This window comes from Cervus canadensis, chromosome 5, assembly GCF_019320065.1.
Source record: "Cervus canadensis isolate Bull #8, Minnesota chromosome 5, ASM1932006v1, whole genome shotgun sequence".
Taxonomy (NCBI): domain Eukaryota; kingdom Metazoa; phylum Chordata; class Mammalia; order Artiodactyla; family Cervidae; genus Cervus; species Cervus canadensis.
This window is the reverse complement of record NC_057390.1, coordinates 28,706,972-28,731,488: the sequence shown is the minus strand read 5'-3', so window position 1 is coordinate 28,731,488 and position 24,517 is coordinate 28,706,972. Positions and strand designations below refer to the sequence as shown.

Genomic DNA, 24,517 nt, shown 5'->3' with positions numbered 1-24,517 from the left:
GAAAGCCATCTATGAGAAGAGATGGGATCCAGACCACAACAAAAGGTTCATCTCTTCACTGGCACAATAGGGAAGGAGAGAATGGATCCAGATGGCATTAAAAGTATAGGTTCAGAAAATAATCCAAATATGGATCAACTAACAAATGGATTAAATGAAGTATGGTACATCCATACAACTGGAATATTTGGCAATAAAAAGTAATGAAGGACTGATAACACAGATGAAATTTGAAAATGTTAAGTGAAAGAGTCACTCAACACCAATATTTCCAGAGAGAGAGGGCAGATTTGTGGCTGCCTGTGTTTGGGAGGACTGAGGGGAAAGGGAAAGTTCCTGCTGACTGGTACAGGGTTTCTCAAGACTCAAGCGAAATTTAGCCTCTCTTGTAATGCCTCTTCTGCCGGCTACAGTCTTTGGCAGTCCTGTCTCCGCCTCTTCTGCAACTTGTTCTGCAGCATCCTCCACAGGTCTTCAAATGGAATTAGATTTCTGCCTTGCTCTCCTCTAGAGGGGGGCTTCCCTGGTAGCTCAGAGGAATCTGCCTGCAATGAGGGAGACCTGGGTTCGATCCCTGGATTGGGAAGATCCCCTGGGAGGGCATGGCAACCCATTCCAGTTTTCTTGCCTGGACAAACCCCATGGACAGAGGAGATTGGCGGGCTTCAGTCCACGGGGTCGCAGAGAGTCCCCAACACGACTGAGCGACAAAGCCTAGCACATCCAGAGGCTAAGCACAAACACATCCACTAGAGGGAGCTCTGTGAAGGTGGGGATACTGACTTTTGATCTGTGTACTCCCAGTGTCCAGAACCCTTCCTGACAAGGTAGCATCCAATAAATGTCTATCTGCTGAATTAAACATCTGTCGTCAGTAACATCTCATCTGCACATGGCAAAGGCAGGTCTAAAACCTGCAACTCCTTACTCCTCCTAGAATGTTCATTCACAAAAGAGCCAGGGATAAGAGATTAAAATAAAACAAGATGTTTAGAACATCTAACTCACAAGAGGGTGAGAAGTTTGTAGTAGTTTTCCAAGGAGAGATAATGCTAGAAAGCCGAGCGGAGTCACAGACATCCGTGACTAACTCAAGGACACACAGCTGGTAAGAGGAGGGGCTAAGACTTGAATCCACGCAATCTGGCTCCAGAGTTCAAGGTCCCGACCACCACCAATACTGCCTAGCAACTGTAGACACTGTAAGTCCCCGCGCTGAACAGCGATATAAATCACATTCGGCCAACAGGTAAAAACACGTTGGTGACATAAAACGGTCTCCCTAAATCCCTTCTATTCTAAATTTCAATCCTGGACTGGCATTTGTGATAACGAGGACTGGCAGCGTTTGTGATGAGATCCACAGCGCCAAGGCGGGGGCTGAGAAGCAGACACCCACGCGGACTGCAAAAAAAAAAAAACAAAACCACACAACAGAACAATGTGTTCAAACGCCTCGCATGAAGCCAGGCACATAGCGATCGCTATTAGTTCTGATCCTGGGCAACTGCCGAGGGACAGACTTAGGGCGGAGGCAGGGCAGGGGGCGGGTGGCGCCCCTCTCGGCCAGGCAGGGACCGGAGCACGCGCAGCGCCCCCGCGAGACACCAGCGTCCCCGCCCCCGGGCCTCCTGGCCTGACACCCTACCACTTCCTGAGAGAAGCCACTCTGCGGGGTCCCCCCAGCCCCGAGCCCGCGCCGCCCCTGCCCTCACCTGCCGGCCCCATATACTTGACCACCCCCTGGGTCTTGAACACTTCGCGGGCGGCCAGCAGCGCGTCCTCCCGGTGCGCGGTGTAGAAGTCACCCCGGTCAAAAAGGCGCACTGTGGTGGTCGGCTTCTCCGGCATGCCTTGGAAGAAGCGCACAAAGCCGACCTCGGCCGCGCTCTCCAGCTGCAGCGTGTCCTTCGGCTGCACCGCCATTTCGAAACCTCTCCGCCAGCCGCCCGAGAGAACTGCACGACCCCGCACCCACTAAGATGTTTCCCGCCTCCCCTCCCTCGCCCCCCAAGCGCGTCCGGCCTCTGCGGAGACACCCAATCATCATCCAGCACTGCGACTCAGTGGGTGGGAGTGCGCCCCGACAGCCAATCATAATCGGACGCGGCCCAGCTTCCCGCGCACGCTGGTGACTCTGTCTAATGCGCATGCGTGAGCCTAGGTCGCGCGCAGACCCTGGCAGACGCCCATCCTTGAAAGAGTTAGCTTTCCGGATTTTCTGAGCTGCACAGGCGTGGGCACCAGGTGGAGAAATAGCTAGATTAAGAGGTCAGCTGGGAGGTTCCGGTTGGTTTTGAGTTTATTATGTACCCGTAAGCAAGAGAGTGAAAAAAAAAAAAAAACAAACTTGAAAGCAAGGAAAAACTAGCCTTCCTATCACAGTACTTTTTTTTAACCTACGCCCCTCTCCCTCCAGCTGCCTCCGTTTTCTTTTTTACGCAAACTCCATCCTAGCCAAGACTTCACTCCTTGATTGATTGATTCATTCAAAAACAGAAAACCTGCTATGCTCCAGACATAGGATCTGAGGATTAGTAAAGATAAGAGAAAAATCACAGTCTTTGTTGAGTTTACATTCTAATGAATGGATTCAGATAATATACTAAGTAAACACGTAGTAGGGCTTCCCTGGCGGCCCAGTGGTAAAAGAATCCGCCTGGTGAGGTAGGAGACGTTGGTTCGATCCGTGGGTGGGGAAGGAAATGGCAACCCACTCCGGTGTTCTTGCTTGGGGAATCCAGTGACAGAGGATCCATGGGGTCGTAAAAGAGTTGCACACGACTTAGCAACTAAAACAGCAGCAAACTTACAGTAAGTAAGCTGTTAGAAGTTAAGTGTTTAGGTATAAAGGACAGGGTGGGGAGGGTTGGATTTTTTTTTTTTTTTTTTAACATTAAGCAAAGACTTGAAGGAAGGAGGTCTGGATACATCCTGCACAGTTACCTGCCTAACAAAAGGTATTGCACTCTCCTGTTTGATCACCCTTCCCCCGTGAAAACTGCCCCAAACCCTGTTTCAAAGCTGCAGAATTACCCTCGGGGGCTTTTCGAAGGTGTTCCTGGGCCCCACCCCCACCTAATGGATTGGAATTTCTGAAGGTGGGTTATTGGGATCTTTTAAGAAAGCTCCTTGGAAATTCCTGACAATCAGCTCGGTTTAGAAACCACTGACCTACGTGTTAAAATTCAAATAGTTTCAGAAGTAGAGAAAGTTTGAGCTATCAGACTGCTGACTACATCTCCTACTGGGTGCAGTGTTCCCTCCTTTCACACCAGCTCTTCCAGCTGCAGTAATAAATGTCCCCTTACCTTTCAATACCTAACACAAACTTGTTCCTCTGCTCTGGAATGGTCCTTCCCTGCCCTTTGTGTAGCAAACTATTGGTCATTCTTCAGTGCCCAGTCTTGAAAGAAGCCCATTCTCTCCAGGTGTAATTAGTTACCTTCTGAAGTATCATCTTTTTCATCAGTTCAGTTCAGCCCCTCAGTCTTGTCCGACTATTTGTGACCCAAGGGACTGCAGCACGCCAGGCTTCCCTGTCCATCACCAACTCCCGGAGCTTGCTCAGACTCATGTCCATTCAGTTGGTGATGCCATCCAACCATCTCATCTGCCGTCCCCTTCTCTTCCTGCCTTCAATCTTTCCCTTATTCATATTCATACCCATATTATATTTGCTGCATTGTTTTAGAAATATCTGATTACCTGTCTCTCTTACCAAACACCTGGAAAGAACACAGATGAGTATTATATGTATTTATAGTTAATGATAATTGCCAATGTTGTCAGCATTTATTAACTTTTCTTTATTTTTACGTTTTAATTTTTGCAACTCTAAGCATTAAGAACTATTGTTATTCTTATTTTAGAATAAGGAAACTGAAACTAGGAAATGTGAAGTAGCTTACCCCAAAATCCAGAACTAATAGTAAGTGATTGAGCTAGAATTCAGTCTCCAGATTCTGTAAGTTTAACTATATGTGTGCCAGAGAGCCTGGCACATATGAGGAACACAGGAAATGTCTGTAAATGAATGAGCTGTGTATCACAATAACCACTCCTTTTTGATAACCTTAGCCTAAGTGCCATCCATCTCTCCCCTTTCCCCATACACATTATAAATAGTGAGTGCAGAGGAAGGCAACACGATAATAATAACAACCTCCAAGGGTGATTAAATCAGGATTAAATGAGATAATAGCTTTGAAAATATTTTTTTAAAGCCTTTATACTGTTTATCATCACATTTCCCCCCACCCAGACTATGTCTTTCACTTATTCATTGAATTATGTATTTGTTTATCAGTTGAGGGCTTCCCTTGTAGCTCAGTCAGTAAAGAATCTGCCTGCAGTGCAGGAGACCGGGGTTTGATCCGTGGGTTGGGAAGATCTCCTGGAGAAAGAAATGGCAACCCATTCCAGTATCCTTGCCTGGAAAATCTCATGAACAGAGGAGCCTGGTGGGCTGCAGTCCACGGGGTCACAAAGAGTCGGGCACAACTGAGCGACTGACACTTACTTACTTACCTACTGGTTGACTTTAATGGGCATAAAGTCTAGAAATTAATCTACAAGGCTATCAGCCTTGGCAGAGGATGATAATCTTTCACCAGACTTTAAAGATAGCTAATGATTTCAGAGACTCTTTGTATCCAGACTAATAACAATGACCCAGAGGAGTTTTTTCCCTCCAAATTGTCTGCAAGAAGAGGGACCTTTAAATTACCCTGCCTAGAGACCAGTTTGAAGTAAAACTTTGAAATGTGTTTGTAACCAATTTGCCTAATAGGTTGTTTTTTTTTGTTTTGGTATGTTTTGGTTTTTTGGTTTGTTTTTTATGGCCATGCCATGTGGCTTGCAGGATCTCAGTTCCCTGAGCAGGGACTAAACCCCAGGCCATGGCAGTGAAAGCCCAGAATTCTAACCATTAGGCCACCGGTAAACTCTCGAAGGGAGAAGGCAATGACACCCCACTCCAGTACTCTTGCCTGGAAAATCCCATGGACGGAGGAGCCTGGTAGCCTGCAGTCCATGGGGTTTCGAGGAGTCGGACATGACTGAGCAACTTCACTTTCACTTTTCACTTTTATGCATTGGAGAAGGAAATGGCAACCCACTCCAGTGTTCTTGCCTGGAGAATCCCAGGGATGGGGTCGCACAGAGTCGGACCCGACTGAAGTGACTTAGCAGTAGCAGTAGCAAACTCTCTAAGAGGTTGTTTTAACAGTATCTTTTCTTTAAAGCTATGTGCACAGATTAAATATTTATGATAATTTTGAAAAGTGAAAGTGAAAGTCACATCTGACTCTTTGCATGGATTATACAGCCCATGGAATTCTCCAGGCTAGAATACTAGAGTGGGTAAGCCTTTCCCTTCTCCAGGGTATCTTTCCAATATACCAGGGATCGAACCCAGGTCTCCGGCATTGCAGGCAGATTCTTTACCAGCTGAGCCACAGGGAAGCCCAAGAATATTGGAGTGCATAGCCTATCCCTTCTCCAGGGAATCTTCCTGACCCAGGAATTAAACCGGGTCTCCTGCATTGCAGGCCGATTCTTTACCAACTGAGCTATGAGGGAAGCTGATAATTTTGAAAGTTATGTGAAATAGTGTATCTTACAGAAATTTTATATATTTTCTAGCCCCACTTAGGAAACTATGAGTTTCTGAAAATAACAGATGAGGGATTTTGCAAAAGTATAACTGGAAGACATCATATGCTTGATAGGGTGCAGTACTGGTGGCTCGGAGGGTAAAGAATCTGCCTGTAATGCAGGAGACCTGGATTTGATCCCTGGGTCGGGAAGATCCCCTGGAGAAGGAAATGGCAACCCACTCCAATATTTTTGCCTGGAAAATCCCATGGATAGAGGAGCTAGCAAGCTACAGTCCATGGGGTCACAAGTGTCGGACACGACTAAGCAACTAACATACACAATAAAACCATTACCCCCAAATGGTTTTTACTTTTCTCATATTTATCAAATTCATAATGACTATTACTTATTTATAATCAGAATAAGTGTTGGGCAAAAAAGTACATACACTTAACAAAGAGGCTCTTCAAAGAAGTAGTAACATTTTTAAACAACCAAAAATAGAGAAATGTTTAGTAAATTTTGACGTGTTTAACTTAAAAGTAAATTATTGTCAGTTCAGTTTTCTATGATAATATGCCCATGAGAAATTCAACACCAATTTTTCCACCGCTCTAGTTTCTAAAATTTTTGTAATTTGGTTGTATTATTCCATTGTTAAAAAGAGACAGTAAGTGAAGTGCTGTCAACCATGTCGCTGCAGTTTCAGAGAAAGGAGTATTAAAAAGGGCGCTTGGAGCTGAGTATTAAGACATCTTCTATTTTAAACAGCTTTATGAAAACATAATTTACATACTGCACAATTCATCCATTTAAAGTAAATAACTCAATGAAAGTATTAGTCACTCAGTTGTGTTTGCAACTCCATGGACTGTAGCCCTTGAGGTGTCTCTGTCCATGGAATTCTCAAGGCAAGAATACTAGAGTGGATCGTCATTCCCGTCTCCAGGGGATCATCCTGACCCATGGATCGAACTGGGGTCTCCTGCATTGCAGGCAGATTCTTTACCATCCGAGCCACCAGGAAAGCCCTGCCCTGGTGGCTCAATGATTTGGGGTTACTAACAGGGTTGTATAACCGGAACTGGACTTCCCAGGTGGTGCTAATGGTAAAGAACCCGCCTGCCAGTGCAGGAGACACAGGAGACGCGGGTTCAATCCCTGGGTAGGGAAGATCCCCTGGAGGAGGGCGTGGCAACCTACTCCAGGATTCTTGTCTGGAGAACTCCATAGACAGAGGAGCCTGATGGGCTATAATCCATAGGGTCACAAAGAGTCGGACACAACTCTAGCAATTTAGCACACAGGCAGGCATAACCATAATTACAATCTAATTTTAGAATATTTTGTCCCTCCGAAAAGGAACTCCATACCAATTAGCAGTCACTCCGTATTGACCTTCTAGCTCCTGGCAACCACAGATCAACTTTCTGTCTCTATAATTTTGCCTTTTCTTGGCATTGCATGTAAATGGAATCATACAAGACAGGATGTTTAGTGACTGGCTCCTTTCACTAAGCATAATGTTTGAAGTTCATTCACATCATATGTGTCACTCCTTTTTATTACCAAATAATATATCATTGTATGACTATACCACATTTTTTCTATTTATTCATCAGTTGGTGGACATTTGGATTGTTTCCACGTTTTGGTCATCACGAATAATGCTGCTATGCTATGAATGTTCATTTACAAGTTCTTATGTGGGTGTATGTCTGTTTTTCTCTTGGATATATACCAAGAAGTGGGATTACTGGATCACACTTTTTAATGTATCTTTAATTGTAGTCCTCATGGTAAACTATAACCCGTATGTTTAACCTATGTTTAACATTTTGAGGAATTGCAAAACTATTTTCCAAAATGCCTGGAACATTTTACATTCTCTTCAGCAATGTGTAAGGGTTCTAATTTTACCACATCCTCACCCACACTTGTTCCCATCTGTCTTTTTGATGCTAGCCATCTTAGTGGGTATGAATGGTATCTTATTGTGGATTTGATTTTCATTTCCTTAATGACTAATGATATTGAGCATCTTTTCATGTGCTCTGTATCTTCTTCTGAGAAAACATTTGGAAGTTATATGTATGACAAAGGATTTGTATCCAGAACATATAGCAAAATCTTACATCTCAATAATAGAAAAATAAATAACCCAATGTAAAAGTAGGCAAAGAATCTGAAGAAGTCTATATTTTTCAGAAAGCTCTTTGGTTGGTTGATGTAGGCAACAGAGACTCTGTGGTTTGAAAACACAATGTACTAGTTCTATTTAAAAAGCTTGATAAAAAAAGGAAAAGAGGAATGGCAACTTCAGGGTCAGTGGGAATTGTTAGCAGGTGGGGGCATGTTTTAGGATGATTGGAAATAACTGAAATTATGTTGTATCTACAGAATGTGTTGTTTATTGAGGAGGGAAAACTTTCTCTTTACTCTCTTCAGTTCAGTGACTGGGAGTATGTGAGTTTGAGTTAAACTAACAATAGACAGATTAACAGGGGGGAAGGCACAATTTTTATTAATATATACATGCACAGCAGTTCACAGAAAAGCAAATATCAAAGAATCGGTTGTATATATATATCCTCAAGGTCTTATATAGTCTTTTAACAAAGGTGAGAGGATTTGCCCTTCCAGAGATGATACATTTTCAGGCAGTAACCATGAAATACATGGGAGAACTAATGGAGGATAGTGCTACTGTAGTAGGGTCTGGTTATGCAAACTCATCTCAGCGTCAACTCTCCATCTCTGGTTCAAAGGATGATTCAAGGGGAAGCACCTTCACAGAGGGAAATTTATGCCCTGATTTCAGGCAGATAAGAGGTGGGTGAAGAATTCTTTCTGCATCTGTTGATTGTCATTTGCCTTTGGCAAAAGGAAACCTTATGCCAAAGTGGCATATTTGGGGGTAGCATATCCTAACCCCCTTTGTGTTGAAAGAAGTAGAAAGAGCTGAGGCTAAAGTTTTAAGTAAGCTGTCCTGAAAGGGGATCTTAAGCCGGGCCTTGGCTAAGTAGAGGATACTGCAGATGGAAGAAACGACGTAAGAATATAACCTTTAACAATTGTGAATCAAAAATAAATAAAAAAAATAAAATAAAAATTGTGAATCACTGTGGTACACCTGAAACTTAGGTAACCTTGTACATCAGCTATACCTCAATTAAAAAAAAAAAGAAAGAAAGATATGGTCAAGCCCAAGCAAAGTATAAAAGGACCTGGGAACAGGAACATTTGAGGAATGGAAAGAAAAATTTTGCATATAGCAAAGTTGGATATATTGCAGTATAATGGGAAATAAAATAGATTTTGACTGTGTTGTTCTGGGGATAATACACAGAAAGACAGAGTGAAGACAGCTTGGTATTAAGTAAAATTACATCTAGGCAAGTGGTCAAGTTGTGGAAAGGAGACAAAGGAGGAACCAAGGGAGGCCAGGCAGAGTAGCTAGAGGACTGGATGCCATCCAGGGACCACTCCTCTGTATGCCATTGGTCTCACCCCACCACTGCCCATGAGTTTTCTCAACTGTTCTCCCTTTTTGTCACAAGATTTCAAGTGCCAGGTAGGGATGCCTGTGCCTTGGATGCTCAGGGCAGAGGGAACATCACTGCTCTTAAACTTCTGCAGAGGGAGGTGAAGAAGTGGCTCCCACCAATACCATACACAGGAGACTTCTCCCCAAATGGAAGAGGGGATGGGATGCTGGGCAGCCAAAAGGGGAAGGAGCGCCCAGTGCAGGACCAGACTGGAGGAGGAAGGGGTAGAAAAATGCTGTGATCAACTTTAGGCAAATCGTTCTGGGAGCAATGTAGCATTTGGGCTAGACAGGGAATAGACTGGTGGTAAAGTGCGTGTGTGTTAGTCACTCAGTTATGTCTGACTCTTTGTGACCCCATGGATTGGGGCCTGTCAGGCTCCTCCATCTTTGGGATTTTCCAGACAAGAATATTGGAGTGGGTTGCCATTCTGTTCTCCAGGGGGATATTCCTGACCCAGGGATCGAACCCGGGTCTTCCACATTGCAGGCAGACTCTTTACCATTTGAGTCACTGATCTGGGCTAGAGAGGGAATAGACTAGTGGCAAAGAGATCAGTGTAAATGTGTTAAGGGAAGGCAGATTGGAGGTAGACTTATTCCTGAGGGAGAATCTCAGGGACTGATGACCAAAACGATGGAGAAGGTAAGAGAGAAAAAAGAATTTAGGACTTGTTACATGGTGACAATGTCACTAACTGATTCTGAGGATATAATTGATGGGCTGTTTTTGGAGGAAGGTGATGAGGTCATTGGGCGCCCCAAGTGGCACTAGTGGAAAAGAATCTGCCTGCCAGTGCAGGAGATAGAAGAGACCTGGGATCCATCCCTGAGTCGGGAAGATCCCCTGGAGAAGGAAATGGCAACCCATTCCAGCATTCTTGCCTGGGAAATCCCATGGACAGAGGAGCCTGGTGGGCTACAGTCCATGGGGTTGCAAAAGAGTTGGACACAACTGAGCAACTAAACAAGCTCAATTCGCCCTTTGTGGCTGCTCTGAAGCTTTGTCAGAAGAGGGCACTGGAGCGACACTGCAAGAGCAAACGGTATTGTTTCCCTTGTGGCACCGGCACTTCCCCCCAGTGCCCAGCTGTGGCAGCACCCAGGGGTTCTGCAGCCCTGGGCAGCTGATGGCAGCTTCCCTGAGCACCGCCCCCACACCCCAACTGTAAGGCAGCTTTGTACAGTGCCTTAGGTATCAGATCTTTCCCTTAGCACCCTAGAACAGGGGTCAGCAAACTTTTTCTGTAAAGGACCATAGTGAGGCTTTACTTCCCATTTCTGTCACAATTAGCTGCCCTGGTAGTGAAAAACAGCCACACTCAACACATGAACAAATGAGTGTAGCAGTGCTCCAGTAAAACTTTATGGACACTGAAACTTTTATTCCATGTGATATTTTACACTATTTTACATATACTGAAATATCCTTTCCATTTTTTTTCAACTGGTTAAAAATGCAAAAACCATTTCTAGTTCCCAGTTTTGAAAACAGGTGGTAGACCAGGCTGCAGGCTGTGGTTTGATGACTCCTGTTCTTGAGGGCAAATTTTTCCAGTAAATTCCAGAAGAGATTTTCGACAAGTTCTGCTAGTGCAGTACCACAGAAACTTCTCTGCTCTTCATCGAGGCACAGGTCTCTTCATCAGCCCTCTCCCAGGTCTGAACTCCAGCCCAGGGTGTATAGGGATTCTTCTCTGGGTGCTGTCTCAGGCCTGGGGTAATGGCTGTTCCTTTTATCTGCTATTTTCATATTTGTCTGCTATTTGTCTTTAAAAGGTTCTCATTACTTTCAAGGACTGATTTTTGTTGCTGCATAACAAATTATGACAAATTTAGCATCTTAATAAACATTTATCATTTCACTTTCTGAGAAAGGAGTCCAAGCATAGGGTCTTTTCATCAGGGTCTCAAGACTGCAGTGAAAATGTCACTGGGGTGCAATCTCATCAAGAGCTGAAGTCCTCTTCTGAGCTCATTTTTTGAGAATTCACTTCCACAGTTGAGCGACTGAGGCCCTCAGCAACCAGGGTTGCCCAGACATTTCCTGATAGATGACTCTCTCCAAAACATGGCAGTCTGCTTTATAGTTAACGAGAATACATCTATTTCTGCTTTTTGTCTCCTACTTTTAGGCACTCTTGTAATCTCCCGTTTGAGTCAAGTGAAGAGGGATCATAACTGCATCTGGAAAATCCCTTCGCCTTTGCCATGTAACTGAATCTCAGGGGTTATCACCTTATCATATTCACAGATACTGCCCACACTCTAAGGGAAGGAATTATATAGAGCATATATATCACGGGTAAGAAATCTTAGGGGCCATCCTAGAATTCTGCCTACTACGGAAGGGATAAAAATCGTAGGTAAATGCTTAAATACAGCTTTTTAAATTTTCTTTAACATTCTTTTCATAGTATTTTTTAAAGTTTCTTATCAAAAGCAAAATATTTCAGGATATTTTAACTTCATATAAAATGTGTTTGTACCATAATTATTCAGTTGAAAAACTGATGCTTCTAATACAGCCAACCATGGAATTCACATTCCAGAACACTGTCCATCAATTCAGCCTTAAGGTATTAGTCTGCCAATACAGGACACCTTGTCTGAAATAGAATCTTAGATGGATTCAGAATAAAATTGCTTGTTTTTTCTCTGTAGAAGTTATACATTACATTATTAATTTTATATTGAGTATACATGATTATCTGGAGGAGGAAATGACAACCCACTTAGCATGCATACACACACACATACATGATTATAAGGACTCATGCAAATTCTATTTGTAGCTAACATTCAGAGCATTTCTTAACCTATTATCTTACGTGTATACTATGAAATTTGATTCAATGTGATTCAAAAGTTAGGAAACTCATTTTTTAAATGTTTATTTCATAGTTCATAAAAAAAGTTTATATGTACAAGACTCAAATAGCAAAGCAGCTATTTAATCACAAATGGACAAGACGGTAGTCATTCAGACTACTGCGGAAGCATATTTAATGCATGCCCTTCAATGTTAGGCACAAATAATTCAAACTATCAGTCCAAATTCTGGATTTTAGATCTGTATCTATAGGACACTTGTAGTCAAATTTTAAGATTGGTAAAGTCAATTTCAAACTGTTTATATTTTGAGTACAGGTTTAACTAGTACAAACATATGATGTTAACTAACAACACAACAATGATCTTCAAAGATCTTCTCTTTGCCCCATGTGCGTGTTTATAATCTGAGTCTGTTTACTAATTTCCCTTCTTGTAGTTATTCTTCAAATTAGTGTTATGCATTGAGTTCCCTATGCATCTCACCCATCTCCTTTATCTGAAATAGAGGGGAAAAGAGAAAAAAATTTAAAATAGTTTTTCAATTTCTTGTACATTCTGGAAATAGCTTAAAAAACAAAAAGCAAGAAAATTCTCTTCCACATTTATGACATTTAATTTTTTAAAAAAGTGTACTACAAGGAAACATACATTGAATACATGATCCAAATTGCTTTTTAGTGATAAGATGGCCAGTGACAGAGAGAAATAGAAGGTAAGCTAAATATTTAAGGAAGAACCATTTTCTATTATCAGTCTTTTTTATGAGTGAGGGAATTGAAGTTTAAAATTAAATGATTTTTGTCTCAGGTTGCAAAATTAATTGTAGACAGAACCAAGACAAGGTAATGACAACTACTCCAGATAGCAAACATCCTGCTGTGTGGCAAGCGTGGGACTGACACTTTACACAGATTACTCTGTTTAATCCTTACAAAAGGTCTACTATCATCCTCATCTTACAGATAAAGGAAACATGGAGGCTTAAAGGAGGTTAAACAACTCACCCAGCTATTAGGTGGTCAGAATTTACATTGAATTCTGATTATATTGATCTGGTCTGTACTGTGAGACTCTCCCTAAGATCCTAAGGTCTACACTGTAAAGGGACTCAAGTGTAGTTGAGATCCATTAGTGTCTGGAAGGTATAGTGATTATGAGGAATAAGAGATTAAACAAGGGCCTTTTAACTAAATAACCCACCTACCTCAGCTTTTTCATACTTTGCCATTCTTTTCTTTCTGGAAACAACCTAAGTAGAAGAAAAATGATTACTATTTGAGGACTGCTACCCAAACAAAAAGTTAGTCTAAACTGACATACATACTTTTAATGAACACAATTCTGATCTGAACAAATTTACTTTTAAAATCCATAGATATATAACATGTATGCATATAAGTTTTGGGGGTCTAAAAATGGGATCATGCAATATAATTTCCCTCTTTACATAGCCTATATCCACATCAAGGAATTCTTCCAGATAGAAAGCTATGGATAGAACTCTTTCTCTTTAGTAGCCATTTTATTCCACAGCATGGATGCCCCAGAGTTTACTTATCCATTCTCCCCTGGATGTACACTCAGGCTGCTTCCAGATTCATCCCTCCTAGCAACACAATACATGACCTTGACCATGCTTCCTTATTACTTGTGCTTTTATTTCTGTAGGACAATTCGATTTCTTTCTTTCTTTTTTTTTTTTTTAAGGACAATTAGATTTCTATGATCAACCTTTCGTGTATTTATTTGCCGTCTGGAATTCCTTTTCTGTAAATTGTCTACTCACACCTATTGCCATTTCTTTCTTTAGTTTCCTCATCAGTTTATAAGAACTCTTTATATATTATGCATAATAACCTTTTTTTGTTTTATTCAGAGTGAATATTTCCCCCAAGCCTATCATTGATATACATATATATATTTTTTCACTTTACAGCATCTCTGCCACACAAAATATTTAATTTCAATGAAGTCAACTGTATGACTTCCTTCATGGACTCCAGATTTCCCACTTTAATTGGTTTCTTTTACTACAAGGTTGTACAAACATTTCATAATTTTGAGACTTATTTTACTCTTTAACATTTTGAACTATAACCCATCCAGAATTTGTGTTTGAACATGGGTCAACTGGTCCACTCCTTTTGTGCTGCTGTGCTTTAGAAGGTGCTATTCACACATAGCTGAGCAATGTGGCCAGCTCTGGTGGGGTGAAATAGAAATCCATCTTTTGTTCTCCTCCAGATGGATAGCAAAAAAATGTAAGCTGTCGTATACCCTCAAATCTGTCTTTATTCTGTCATGTTGGTAAGATTTCCTGATGCTGAAGCATCCTTATGTATCTATAACAAACCCTGCTTCTTCAGGTGATATGGTCTTCTTCTGAAGCACTGCTAAGTTCAATTTACTACTTTTATTTAAACTGTGCTTTCATGTTTATCCCTTTTAACTCTTTTTTGTGCTAACATTGTGTTTCAATGTTAACATGTGTTCACAATGTGTTCAATGAAATGTAGTTTCATCTCACTGAGTGGTTTGGAAATTCAAATTACTTTGCACTTATCCTGGCAAGAGTGTTGAATTGTACTCTTGTGTGCAGTGAGGACAACTAAAGGACAGTGGCTATTCAATGGCAACATAACCGACCTGTGAAGTGCTCAGCTACAAGCTTTTCTCGGATCAGCATCCTTTCTTGCTTCATAAGGTTGACTATTTTACAAAAAGGGGCCAGAAATGCAATAGATTCATTCAGCATAAAGGAGTACAAAAAATGAAGATTTTGTTTCATTAACTTATTTTGGATCATGGTAGGGGCTCTTTCGTATTATCACCATTTCTTGAAAGAAAAGATCCTTAAATGAAATTTTACTTGTTCCAAACTCACCAAGACAATGATTCCAGCAATAATTGCTACGACCACAACCACGATGACAGCAATTATACCAGCTTGTAGACCCTGCATTGAAAATTCAGGTGGTTTTTCATCAACATAGTAAATTGAAGTTCGACTGGGATCCAGATCCAGTAGTTCGCCATTTACTTTCAGGTCCATCCTTTTGGACTGGAACAAGGATTCATCTTTAACCTATATTGAGGAAAAAAGCAATTTAACATAGTTAAGAAAAACCTACCACGGCCATGTGCCATGTGCCAATTATGTACCAAAAGAACTGCTGCCAAGAATCTTTACGGTTTTGGTGATACCAGTCTCATCCATTGAAATTAAAAAAAAAACTTTATGACAGGAAATTTTCAAACATACATAAAAGTAAAAATTATAGTATAATGAGGTCCATGTCCCTATTACTCAGGTTTAATTATATAAACACATGGCCAATCTTATCTATTCTTCCTTTTCTCCAACCCCCTAGCCTCCCCTTGGCCTGGGTACTTTTTTGGTTTTTTTGGCTACACTGAACAGTTTGTGAGATCTTAGTTCCATGACCATAGATTTAACTTGGGCCCTTGGCAGTGAAAGCACAGAGTCCTAACCACTGGATGGCCGGGTAATTCCCTAGCCTGGTTATTTTGAAGTGAATCCCAAATTTCATCAGAAAATAGCTCCCTTTAGTATATTAAAGCTTAAACACACATTTTAATCCCCCCAGTTAAACAGCAATTTTTACAGTCTCTTATTCATGGAAATTATAGTACAGAAGACTAGACTCACAAGCTAAATAACTGCCAAGGAGGTAACAAGAATCATAAAAGAGAAGATATTCTAGGCATAACAATTTGATAAAGAGGCATAAATATATGAACAAGTAAAAAAGTGTGTAAGAAAGGTGCATGTGAATGAAAAGGAGGACAAAGTTAATTGCCACATGAGACCCACTTGGAGAATATTTATTCATAATGGTTGTCTAAAAGTAGAGAAACAGAAGAAAGACATTTCTAAAACAGTAATAAAATAAGAAAGATTATACTCACATCTTTTTCAAAATAATAAGCCACATCAGCAATATCCACATCATTCTGAGTTTTCTGAGTAGAATTTTGTACCAGATCAATAGTGATAACATCGTTCTCATACTGGGGGGGAGTAAAAAATACAAATTAATATTACTATAACAAAAACTGTATGAAAACATGAAAATATCATTGTTCAACAATCAGAATATTCAGTGTTTGATTGTCTGTAACCTGCATGTGCTGGTGTTTCTTGTCATTAGTGGATAATTTGGTTTATCACTAACATCAAAATCTTTGGAAGGTTTTAAATCAATCCAAGGGATAGAATAAAATAGCAATGCAAATAAAGATAATTATAATTTTTTTTTCCAAAAGAGAATTTTCTTTTCCTGAAAAGATTCTGAACAAGATATTAAAGTACCTCATTTACTAAGATGCTAAAGAAATGCAATCCAAAAGCATTTACCATGTTCTGCTTTTAGAAAGGAAAAAAGCATATCCCTACCAAAGTCTTAAAAAATGATGTCAATTTTTTGCCTTGCAAGAATTCCATCACACTATTCAAGCATTTTTCAAGCAGAGTTGAAAGAGTTAAGGAAGGGCTAACTGGTTAAAGATTAGCTCCTGAAACCAAAGACAACAGGACCAAGTAGCATCCTAAAGTAAGTGGTCAATCCTAAAGCAACCAGTCACTCCTAAAGGAAATCAACCCTGAATATTCATTGGAAGGACTGATGCTAAAGCTGAAGCTCTAATACTTTGGCCACCTGATGTGAAGAACTGACTCACTGGAAAAGACCCTGATACTGGGAAAGATTGAGGGCAGGAGAAGGGGGTGACAGAGGATGAGATGGTTGGATGGCATCACCGACTCAACAGACATGAGTGTGAGCAGACTCCAGTCGATAATGAAGGACAGGAAAGCCTGGCCTGCTGCAGTCTAAGGGGTCGCAGAGAGTCAGACACAACTGAGCAACTGAATAACAACAAAAGTAAATATTGTCAAAAGCAACCAGAGAGAGAGAGATTTTCCAAGGTAAGAAGACTGGCATGTGCCTGGGAAACTAAGAGACACTACCTTTTCTGTAAGGGTAAACTGAGGCTTTTCAAGAGTATGGAGGGAAAGCAGCAACAGGGGATTCTTTAGATTAAGAGCCCAGGGCTTAAAGTGTTACTCAAATACAGTTCAACCACTATCAAAAATCACACCCAAACCAAACTGTCCAACCAATTCTCTGTTAAAGCCCATCTGCTTCAAAAAAAAAAACAAAAAATCTTACCAGAATATTTGTGATATATTTTGGATCCAGTTGATAACGACTTGTGATTACCTCCTTGAGTGCACTGTAAATAAAAAAATTACGCCATTTTGCAACTATCATAAAAATAATTCATATTCCAAAAATAATAATTAATATTAATGCACAACTGTTGAGTTCTAGTTTTACTAGAAACAGGACATTTACACAGTATCCAAGTACCTGCCCACAGATTATATTAATTACAAAGAGAGAAATGGTAACTCCACAGTGGAGAAACCTGGTGGACACCACCCTGACCACAGTTGTGAGGTACTAAGAGGGACACAGGTCATTGTAAGTAGTTTTTTTGTCAAAAATGCATTACTTGTATTTAATTATGAGGAAACATGAGACCAATCCAAAATTGAAGGACAGTCTATAAAATAATTTGCCCATACTCTTCAAAAATATCAATGTCATGGTTTATAATTTAAATATTAATTAACTTTTTCAATTTTATTGGAAAGACAAAGAAAGGCCAAAGCAGTGTTTCATATTTAAAGAGACTGAACAGTCATAACAACTAAATGCATGATCATAGTCTGGGTTCTAGGTTAGAGGGGAAAAATTTGCCACAAAAAATATTGGGAAAACTGGAACAATGTGGTTTAATGTTGAATTTGATAACTGTACAGTGATTATGTAAGAGAATGCCTTTTTTTCCTAGGAAAAGATACACTATAGTATTTAGGGATCAGGATGCATGTTATCTAGAACTTGCTCTCAAATGGTTCTGCAGAAATAATATTGATACATGCTCAGATAGATACAGAAAGTACACACACACATGCATACTCATATAAAATATGGCAAAATCTTCACTGGTGAATCTGAGCAAAGGTTACTGTATAGGAATCTGTACAATTCTTGTACCTCTATCTTTTAAAGTTAAAAAATATTATTTATCTTATTTTTCAGAAATATGAAAAAGTGATGAGACTTTATCTAATGGTGTAAGATGGAAGATTTGAGTGCCAACTGTACAAATATAATACATTTATTTTTTTATTTTTTATTTATTTATTTTTTTAAATAATGCATTTAATAGCACTTACGACTGCAAACTTTGAAGATCATAAGGTTTTTCCCTTGTTTTGTGTTTTAGTTCAATGATGATCCAGCTATAAAGTAAAGAGACAGTATTGATTAAACATAACAAGTCTACCTTTTATTATTACCTATTATTATTTTCTTAATAAACTAATATCAAAATTCCCAAGGGAATTACAAGGAAATTAACAGAAAAAGGATCTATACTATAGATATGCCTTCCATTTCTTCCTTGGCCCTCAGATATTGTTTATAAAGAACTCAGCCATTCTAACAGGGACCTTCTGGCCGCCACAGTCCAGATCACATAAAGCCAAGGCTTAGCTGGTCATGCTGGGCCACCTTCAAGTGAAAAGACAAAAAGGCACTGAGAGGAAAAGACAAGTGGCCACGGGCCTCCAGGAGACAGAAGTGGAGAGAGTGCCCGCCATGGCTGTGATAACTTTTTAGTCCCAGTCTCTTCCAATACAATCTTTTTGGCTTAAACTAGCTGGAGTGTGTTTCCATTCCTCTTCATTACATAACCCCTAAAACAGTATCTCACTTTAAAATACAATAAATAAGCAAATATGTGAGTAGCTTAAATTGTTCATGGACACTGAACAGCAATCCAACTTTAAAATACTGAACAGTGTTAAGTAAAAATATACAAGCAAAAGGAAAAACATTTAAAAATAAGATATAATACACTGCTAGTAAATTCACAGAAGATCTCTGGAAGGTTATGGCATGTGACATCAATTCTACAGAAGTAAACCGAGCAACTAGGGGGCTGAGACGGAATAGGATTGAGATGGGATTGTCACTGTCCACTCTTTTCTATCTTTTGAATTCTAAATCACAAAATCATGTTACATATTCAAAAGTACATTTAATTAAATGAATTCAAAAAGCATGAAAACAAGTAATATAGAGGCAGCCCAACTCACTAGGTCCTCACTGGCTCGGAGCAGGAGATTTCACTGTCCTTATCGGTTCTTCGGACCCCAGCAGTGTTCACACACCAGCATGTGGAGGTGCCGTTGCACTGCTTGGCTTTAAAGAGCCCCTTGTCGTCACACTCAGGATCATAGAGCCCATCATTATTCTGGATGGCGCCCTCTGGTTTCCGTCTTCTCCCGGACTTTGAGTGACTCATTTCTGCCTTCATCACCAAGCATTTAGCAGCCACTGAAAGGAAAGTGTCATGCAAACTGAAAAATAACTGCAGTTTTGTGTTTAAGGAAAAAATGTAATTTACTCCAAATTCCCAGGGCCAAAGATTATTACAGATTTTATAAGTTTTCACGTTCACTTTCTAAATCATAAGAAACTTCAAAGATGAGATAATGTTGACAAAATAGCATGATTCAGATTTGAGCCAATTAAACACTTCCAACTCAAGATTTATCAATTAAAGAAGTATAAATCAAATAAAACTTAAAGGCAATGAGGATATTCTACTCACATTTTGTGCAAATGACGGAATGTTGTGTACCGACTGAAATACACTGGCACTGACCGTACGCATTCATAGAGCAGTTTGTGGTCAGTTTGTAGTTTTCACACACACATCCTGGTGGGGGGAAAAATCCACTTTAAAAATGAGGATGCAACTATCAACTCTGATGCTGAATCAACTAAATTATGTTCTGACAATCATCCCCAAGTTACAGGACACACAGCCTTAAACAGTGGTCTTGAATGATCAACTTTTCAGCTACAACTGAAGTGGCTGACACAATGCTAAATAGGCAGTCTAATTTGCATGCTTTCCTATGTTTCTTTTTTAAACCAAGAATAAACCCTTCAAACACCAGATTCAGCTTTGCCTTCATGATACTCCCGGACTCAGCTTCTTCCCTCCTGTCCTGCTGAACACTCACCTGCCGGTCATGACTCTCTGCCTCAAAATCAACAACACGCTATTATATATAAAATAATCAATAAGGACCTACTGTATAGCACAGGAACTCTACTCAGAATTTTTTAATAACCTATATGGGAAAAGAATCTGAAAAAATGGATATATGTACCTGTATAACTGAACCACTTTGCTATATACCTGAAACTTATATATTATAAATCAACTAGATCCCAATATAAAATAAAAATTAAGTTAAAAATGCCAATTCTAGGATCTGTGAATAACTCACATTTCTTCCCTCTTCCCACCCCTTAATTAATAAGAGATACTTCTTTTGAGACTTAATGGAAACGTACTCAATCCTTGGACAATTTTGTGTCTTGGAAAAATTATACTTTCAATTGAATTGGGAGGTACCTCTTTCCTAACTAAATTAAATCCTAGTACCTGATTTTGAAAGTGCTATTAAGCAGCCCATCCTGGATATTGATGTCAGTTTAATAGTTATATCTTTGACTATCTCAAAAGTTCATTTTAACTTCAAATTGACAGGTCCATTTAATTTCTTTTATTAGTCTAGATAAGAGTGCAAGCATTATAAACACTAACTTTAACAGGCTGAAAAACTGATACATTGAAACTTCATATCTCAAGTTGGCCTTAATTTTTCCCTGTTTAAATTATAATCAATATGAACCACCTATATAATCTGTCCATCACAAAAAGAAAAAATCTAGTGACTGTCCTCAAGGAGTTAAAAATCTTACGCTGCACTATGCTATATACCTGCTCAGAGAAAAGTTATGCCTAAACATCGTGAAATTTAAAACTGACAATCAGGTACACACTTTCTGAACATACTCCTACAGCAGCTATTAATCACTTTAAAGCAATCTGTTTTGGTCCTGCCGCAGGGCATGCGGAATCCTAGTTCCCCAACCAGAGGTCCTACCCAGTGCCTTCTGCAGTGGAAGCACTGAGTCTTAAATCGCTGGACCGCCAGGGAATTCCCACTTTAAAGCAATTTAAAATTAAATATTTAGCCTCAGACTGAAGTTGAAATAACATGAGCTGATTAAACTGCATTATTTTGAAACTGTAATGAATTAGGCCGAACCCTGTTGGTGAGACTATAAAAATAAAAGCCTTTCCAGAAAGCTGGTTAAACGACACCTCACTGCTAGCCACCACCTCACTGCTAGCCACCACCTCACAAATAAGATCAAGAGATGGCGGCCAAGATGTTTATTCCAGAGTAAGAAAACCTGGAATCAAATTACACGTCCAAGATTAGAATAATGATGCGACCTTCCAGGCTGCAGATTGTTTTATATCAATTAAATCGTGTTTTTCAAGACTAAAGGAAACGGAAAACTGAATACAATGTGGGGGGTGAGGATGGCGGGGATCAAGACCTAAAACAACGTGTTTAGGTTTAGGGTAATGTTTAGAGCAAAGTCTGAAAGAAAAATATATCTAATTATTAATTACAGGATTCTTTTAAAATGGTGGCATTATCGTTGTTTTTTAAAAACTCTTTACGGTTATCGATATAACTGGGTTTCCTACAATAAACTTGGCATTACCTATATAATCCTTAAAGAGAAAATATCCATACACCGGGTAGTCAAGGCCCAGGAGGACGTCCCGTCCCCCTCCTCCTGCGCCCCCCCGCACAGGTGCATAGCGGCCCCAGAGACCTCGCCACAGTCACCGGTCCCCGCCAGAGACACATCCGGGGCCCGCCGCAGGTGCCCAAGGAGGGGCGGGGCCGAAGGTCGCTGTCGCAGAGTCCCCTCCCGGCCCGGGCAAGTTTCCGCCTCGGCAAAACCTCCAGGGCGCAGGGGCCGGAGGAGGTGGGCGCGCCGAGGCGGCGGCTAAAGCGGCTACTCAGTTCCCTACCCGTCCCTCCGCCCCTGCCCTGGGCCATTTTCCCACAGAGGCGAGTAGAGCGCCAAGCTAGGCCGCTCCCTCCCGCCGAGCGAGTGGGCGCCTTCCCGCCACCTCCCAGCCTCAGGGGGCCTGGGCAGCCCCGCGCCGTCCATCTCCAGGCGGGAAAGCGCGGCTCCTTCCCCGCAGTCTACATCTAGGGCACCGAGGACCGCCACCACCACCGCCCCCGCCCCGCCCCCCGGTCCTCCTCACCCCACGACTCCGCTCCTCACCTTGCTGGGCTGCGGCCACCGCCGCCGTCGCCGCGGCGACCAGGAGCCAGAAAGCGAGGGCCTGGCGGAGCGCCATGCTGCGCGCGCCGAGGACTAGGGCGCTAGAGCGCGAGGGCGCCAGGCGGGTCGAGGGCTGGCGCGAGGACGAGCTGACAGAGTAGGTCGTCCTAGCCCACTGACCGGCCGGACGGCGTGAGGCGTGGGACGCGCGGCTTCGCCTCGAGAGGACTACAGCGAGGTGTTCGGAGATGCGACGACGGTGCTAGCTGGCCGACGGACTGCGCGATTTGGGCGCGCGGTAGAGCGGAGCAGACCTGCTCGACCTGGCGGCCCCGCCCCCGGCCCCGCCCCGGTCCCTGCCGGCGGCCGCTCACCTCCGCAGGCCGGTTCTCCGCGTTGTTCCCGCGGCGGGGCGGGGGCAGGGAACAGGATCCCCTCCCCCACCCGGGACGCGGCCGTTGGGATACCACCCCCCTCCCCGATACGCGCCCGGTCCGCCCGGTCCCCGCCGCCTCCAGGTGCCTCCTCCCGCCGCGGCCGGTGAGGTGGGACGGGTGGGACCCTGGAGGAAGTTGGAAAATACTGACCCTTCTTTTTCACCAGTGAGAGCACCACTCTGAAACCTCGAAGAAATGGGGTCTGGAGGAAAGAGTCGGGGGCAGGGAGGAGGAAGGTGGACGGTGAAATGGAATACAAAGAGAAGCGGGCCAACTGTCCCAACCTCCGTAAAAATAGACCTCTGACTTTACCTGGCGGTTTAATTGTAGGCCTGTGAAACGAAAAAAAGAAAAACAAATCTCCCTAGCTCCCTAGCATGACAAACTCGTGTTCCTTATCATTATTCTCAATGTCTTTTCCATTTCTTATAAGCCTTTTTTAGCATTTGAAGGTTTAAGAGAAGGTGTTCCCATAGAGGGGAATGCTGGAAACTGAAATTATCTGGGTTGATTAATATTAGAGAACAATGCTGATAAGTATTGCGAAAATATAAAGTAGAAACAACGATTATTTCAGCGCAAATGAACTCAAATTACAACAGGCAAAATACACTCAAAATAATTGTTGTGACGTGAAACTTTTAATAACTATTAAAGTATTAAGTGTATTTAATGTTATTTTTGTTAGCTGCAATATCATTATGACCTATTTTTAAGTTTTTTCCAGCTTAAATTATCGAAGAGTTCAAAAGAGGAGAAGTGAAAAGGCAATTTAAAGATTCAGCTAATTTTGATTAATTTTTAAAATTTTGATTAATTTTTACAAATATACATAAAATGGATTATGCTTTTATTGAGCAATAATTTAACTGTGTTGTGAGGCTGGTGGGCTACAGTCCTTAAGGTCACAAAAGAGTTGGACAAGGCTTAGGGACTAAACAATAATCCTAACTCTCCCAATGTAAATAATTACATTGTTGAAGTAAATACCAATATAATGTGAATTTTACTGGGATATTGTTATTTAATTATTTGATTATTGACATCTTAAGGAAATCCTATCAGTGTTTTAAATCTGAAAATCTGAACTAGACCTGAGTTCTGGAATTTTGTGATCTTTCAAAAATTTCTTCAAATGAAGACTATTAGTATCAAATCAGGAACAACTGTCAACCAGATTTTTGTTATCTTCTGCATTTGGGATGTTTCAGGAAGTTACACACTGCCAGCCCCCAAACTAGACACACACTTTTCCCAAGAATAACTGGTTATTGTGGCTTTATTTGCAAAATAATCCATTGCCAAGTCTGAATCTGTTACTCTACCTAATCCAGAAAAATAAAATCTTTTAATAACTTGACAGCTCTTTATTAAATGTTCATTTCATTAATGTGAATTGAGTAAACATGACTATTAAATGACAAAATACCACAGTAATCTAACTTGTAGTATTTGAGTATACATCCAAGATATTGTTTCTTTTTATGACTCTTTAACATTCTCAATTTGTCACTGCTCAAAATTGCTCTCATTTTATACTTTTTGAATCTTTGGTAGCTTCAGTGCTGTATTTAAGAACATTTCTTAATAGTTTCATACACAAGTATACTCTTTAAATTGTTCTTAAGTTTTACAGGTGTTGCTTTTTAATTTTCACAGTAGTCAGTTTGATACCTAATATTTGACTAAGAAAAATATGACTATTAAAATTTGTATCTAAACTTTTCTGACAAAACTCACAGCCCATCAGTTAAGAATCCAATTAAAAGACCAAGGTCAAAGACAAAGAATGGATAGAAAAAGAAACTGATTAAGGAAGATAT

At 41.0% G+C, this 24,517-nt stretch overlaps 2 protein-coding genes across 2 annotated transcripts in view; both read right to left on the bottom strand.

Annotated features, from left to right (window-relative positions):
- MSH2 (mutS homolog 2) overlaps positions 1-2,008 on the bottom strand; it is a 77,269-nt gene extending 75,261 nt beyond the window's left edge. The window contains exon 1 of the mRNA XM_043468504.1: positions 1,716-2,008. Coding sequence (XP_043324439.1) covers positions 1,716-1,926 — 211 coding nt within the window. The 5' untranslated portion in view covers positions 1,927-2,008. The remainder of the gene's footprint in view (positions 1-1,715) is intronic.
- An 8,504-nt stretch (positions 2,009-10,512) lies between these two features.
- EPCAM (epithelial cell adhesion molecule) lies at positions 10,513-22,596 on the bottom strand. The gene is made up of 9 exons (XM_043468503.1): positions 22,258-22,596; positions 19,694-19,801; positions 19,176-19,416; positions 18,252-18,317; positions 17,176-17,239; positions 15,914-16,015; positions 14,868-15,068; positions 13,188-13,232; positions 10,513-12,479 (listed from the first exon to the last, which is right to left on the bottom strand). The coding sequence occupies exons 1-9, from the start codon at positions 22,331-22,333 to the stop codon at positions 12,438-12,440; spliced, it is 945 nt and encodes a 314-aa protein (XP_043324438.1). The 5' UTR covers positions 22,334-22,596; the 3' UTR covers positions 10,513-12,437.
- Between the last annotated feature and the right edge of the window lie 1,921 nt (positions 22,597-24,517).

Coding starts and splice junctions, on each gene's coding strand:
- EPCAM (XM_043468503.1), bottom strand. CDS start 22,333: ATGGCGCTCCGCCAGGCCCTCGCTTTCTGGCTCCTGGTCGCCGCGGCG. Junction 16,016..17,175: donor AATATATCACAAATATTCTG/GTAAGATTTTTT, acceptor ACTCCCCCCCAG/TATGAGAACGATGTTATCAC. Junction 15,069..15,913: donor CTTATTATTTTGAAAAAGAT/GTGAGTATAATC, acceptor TCCTCAATATAG/GTTAAAGATGAATCCTTGTT.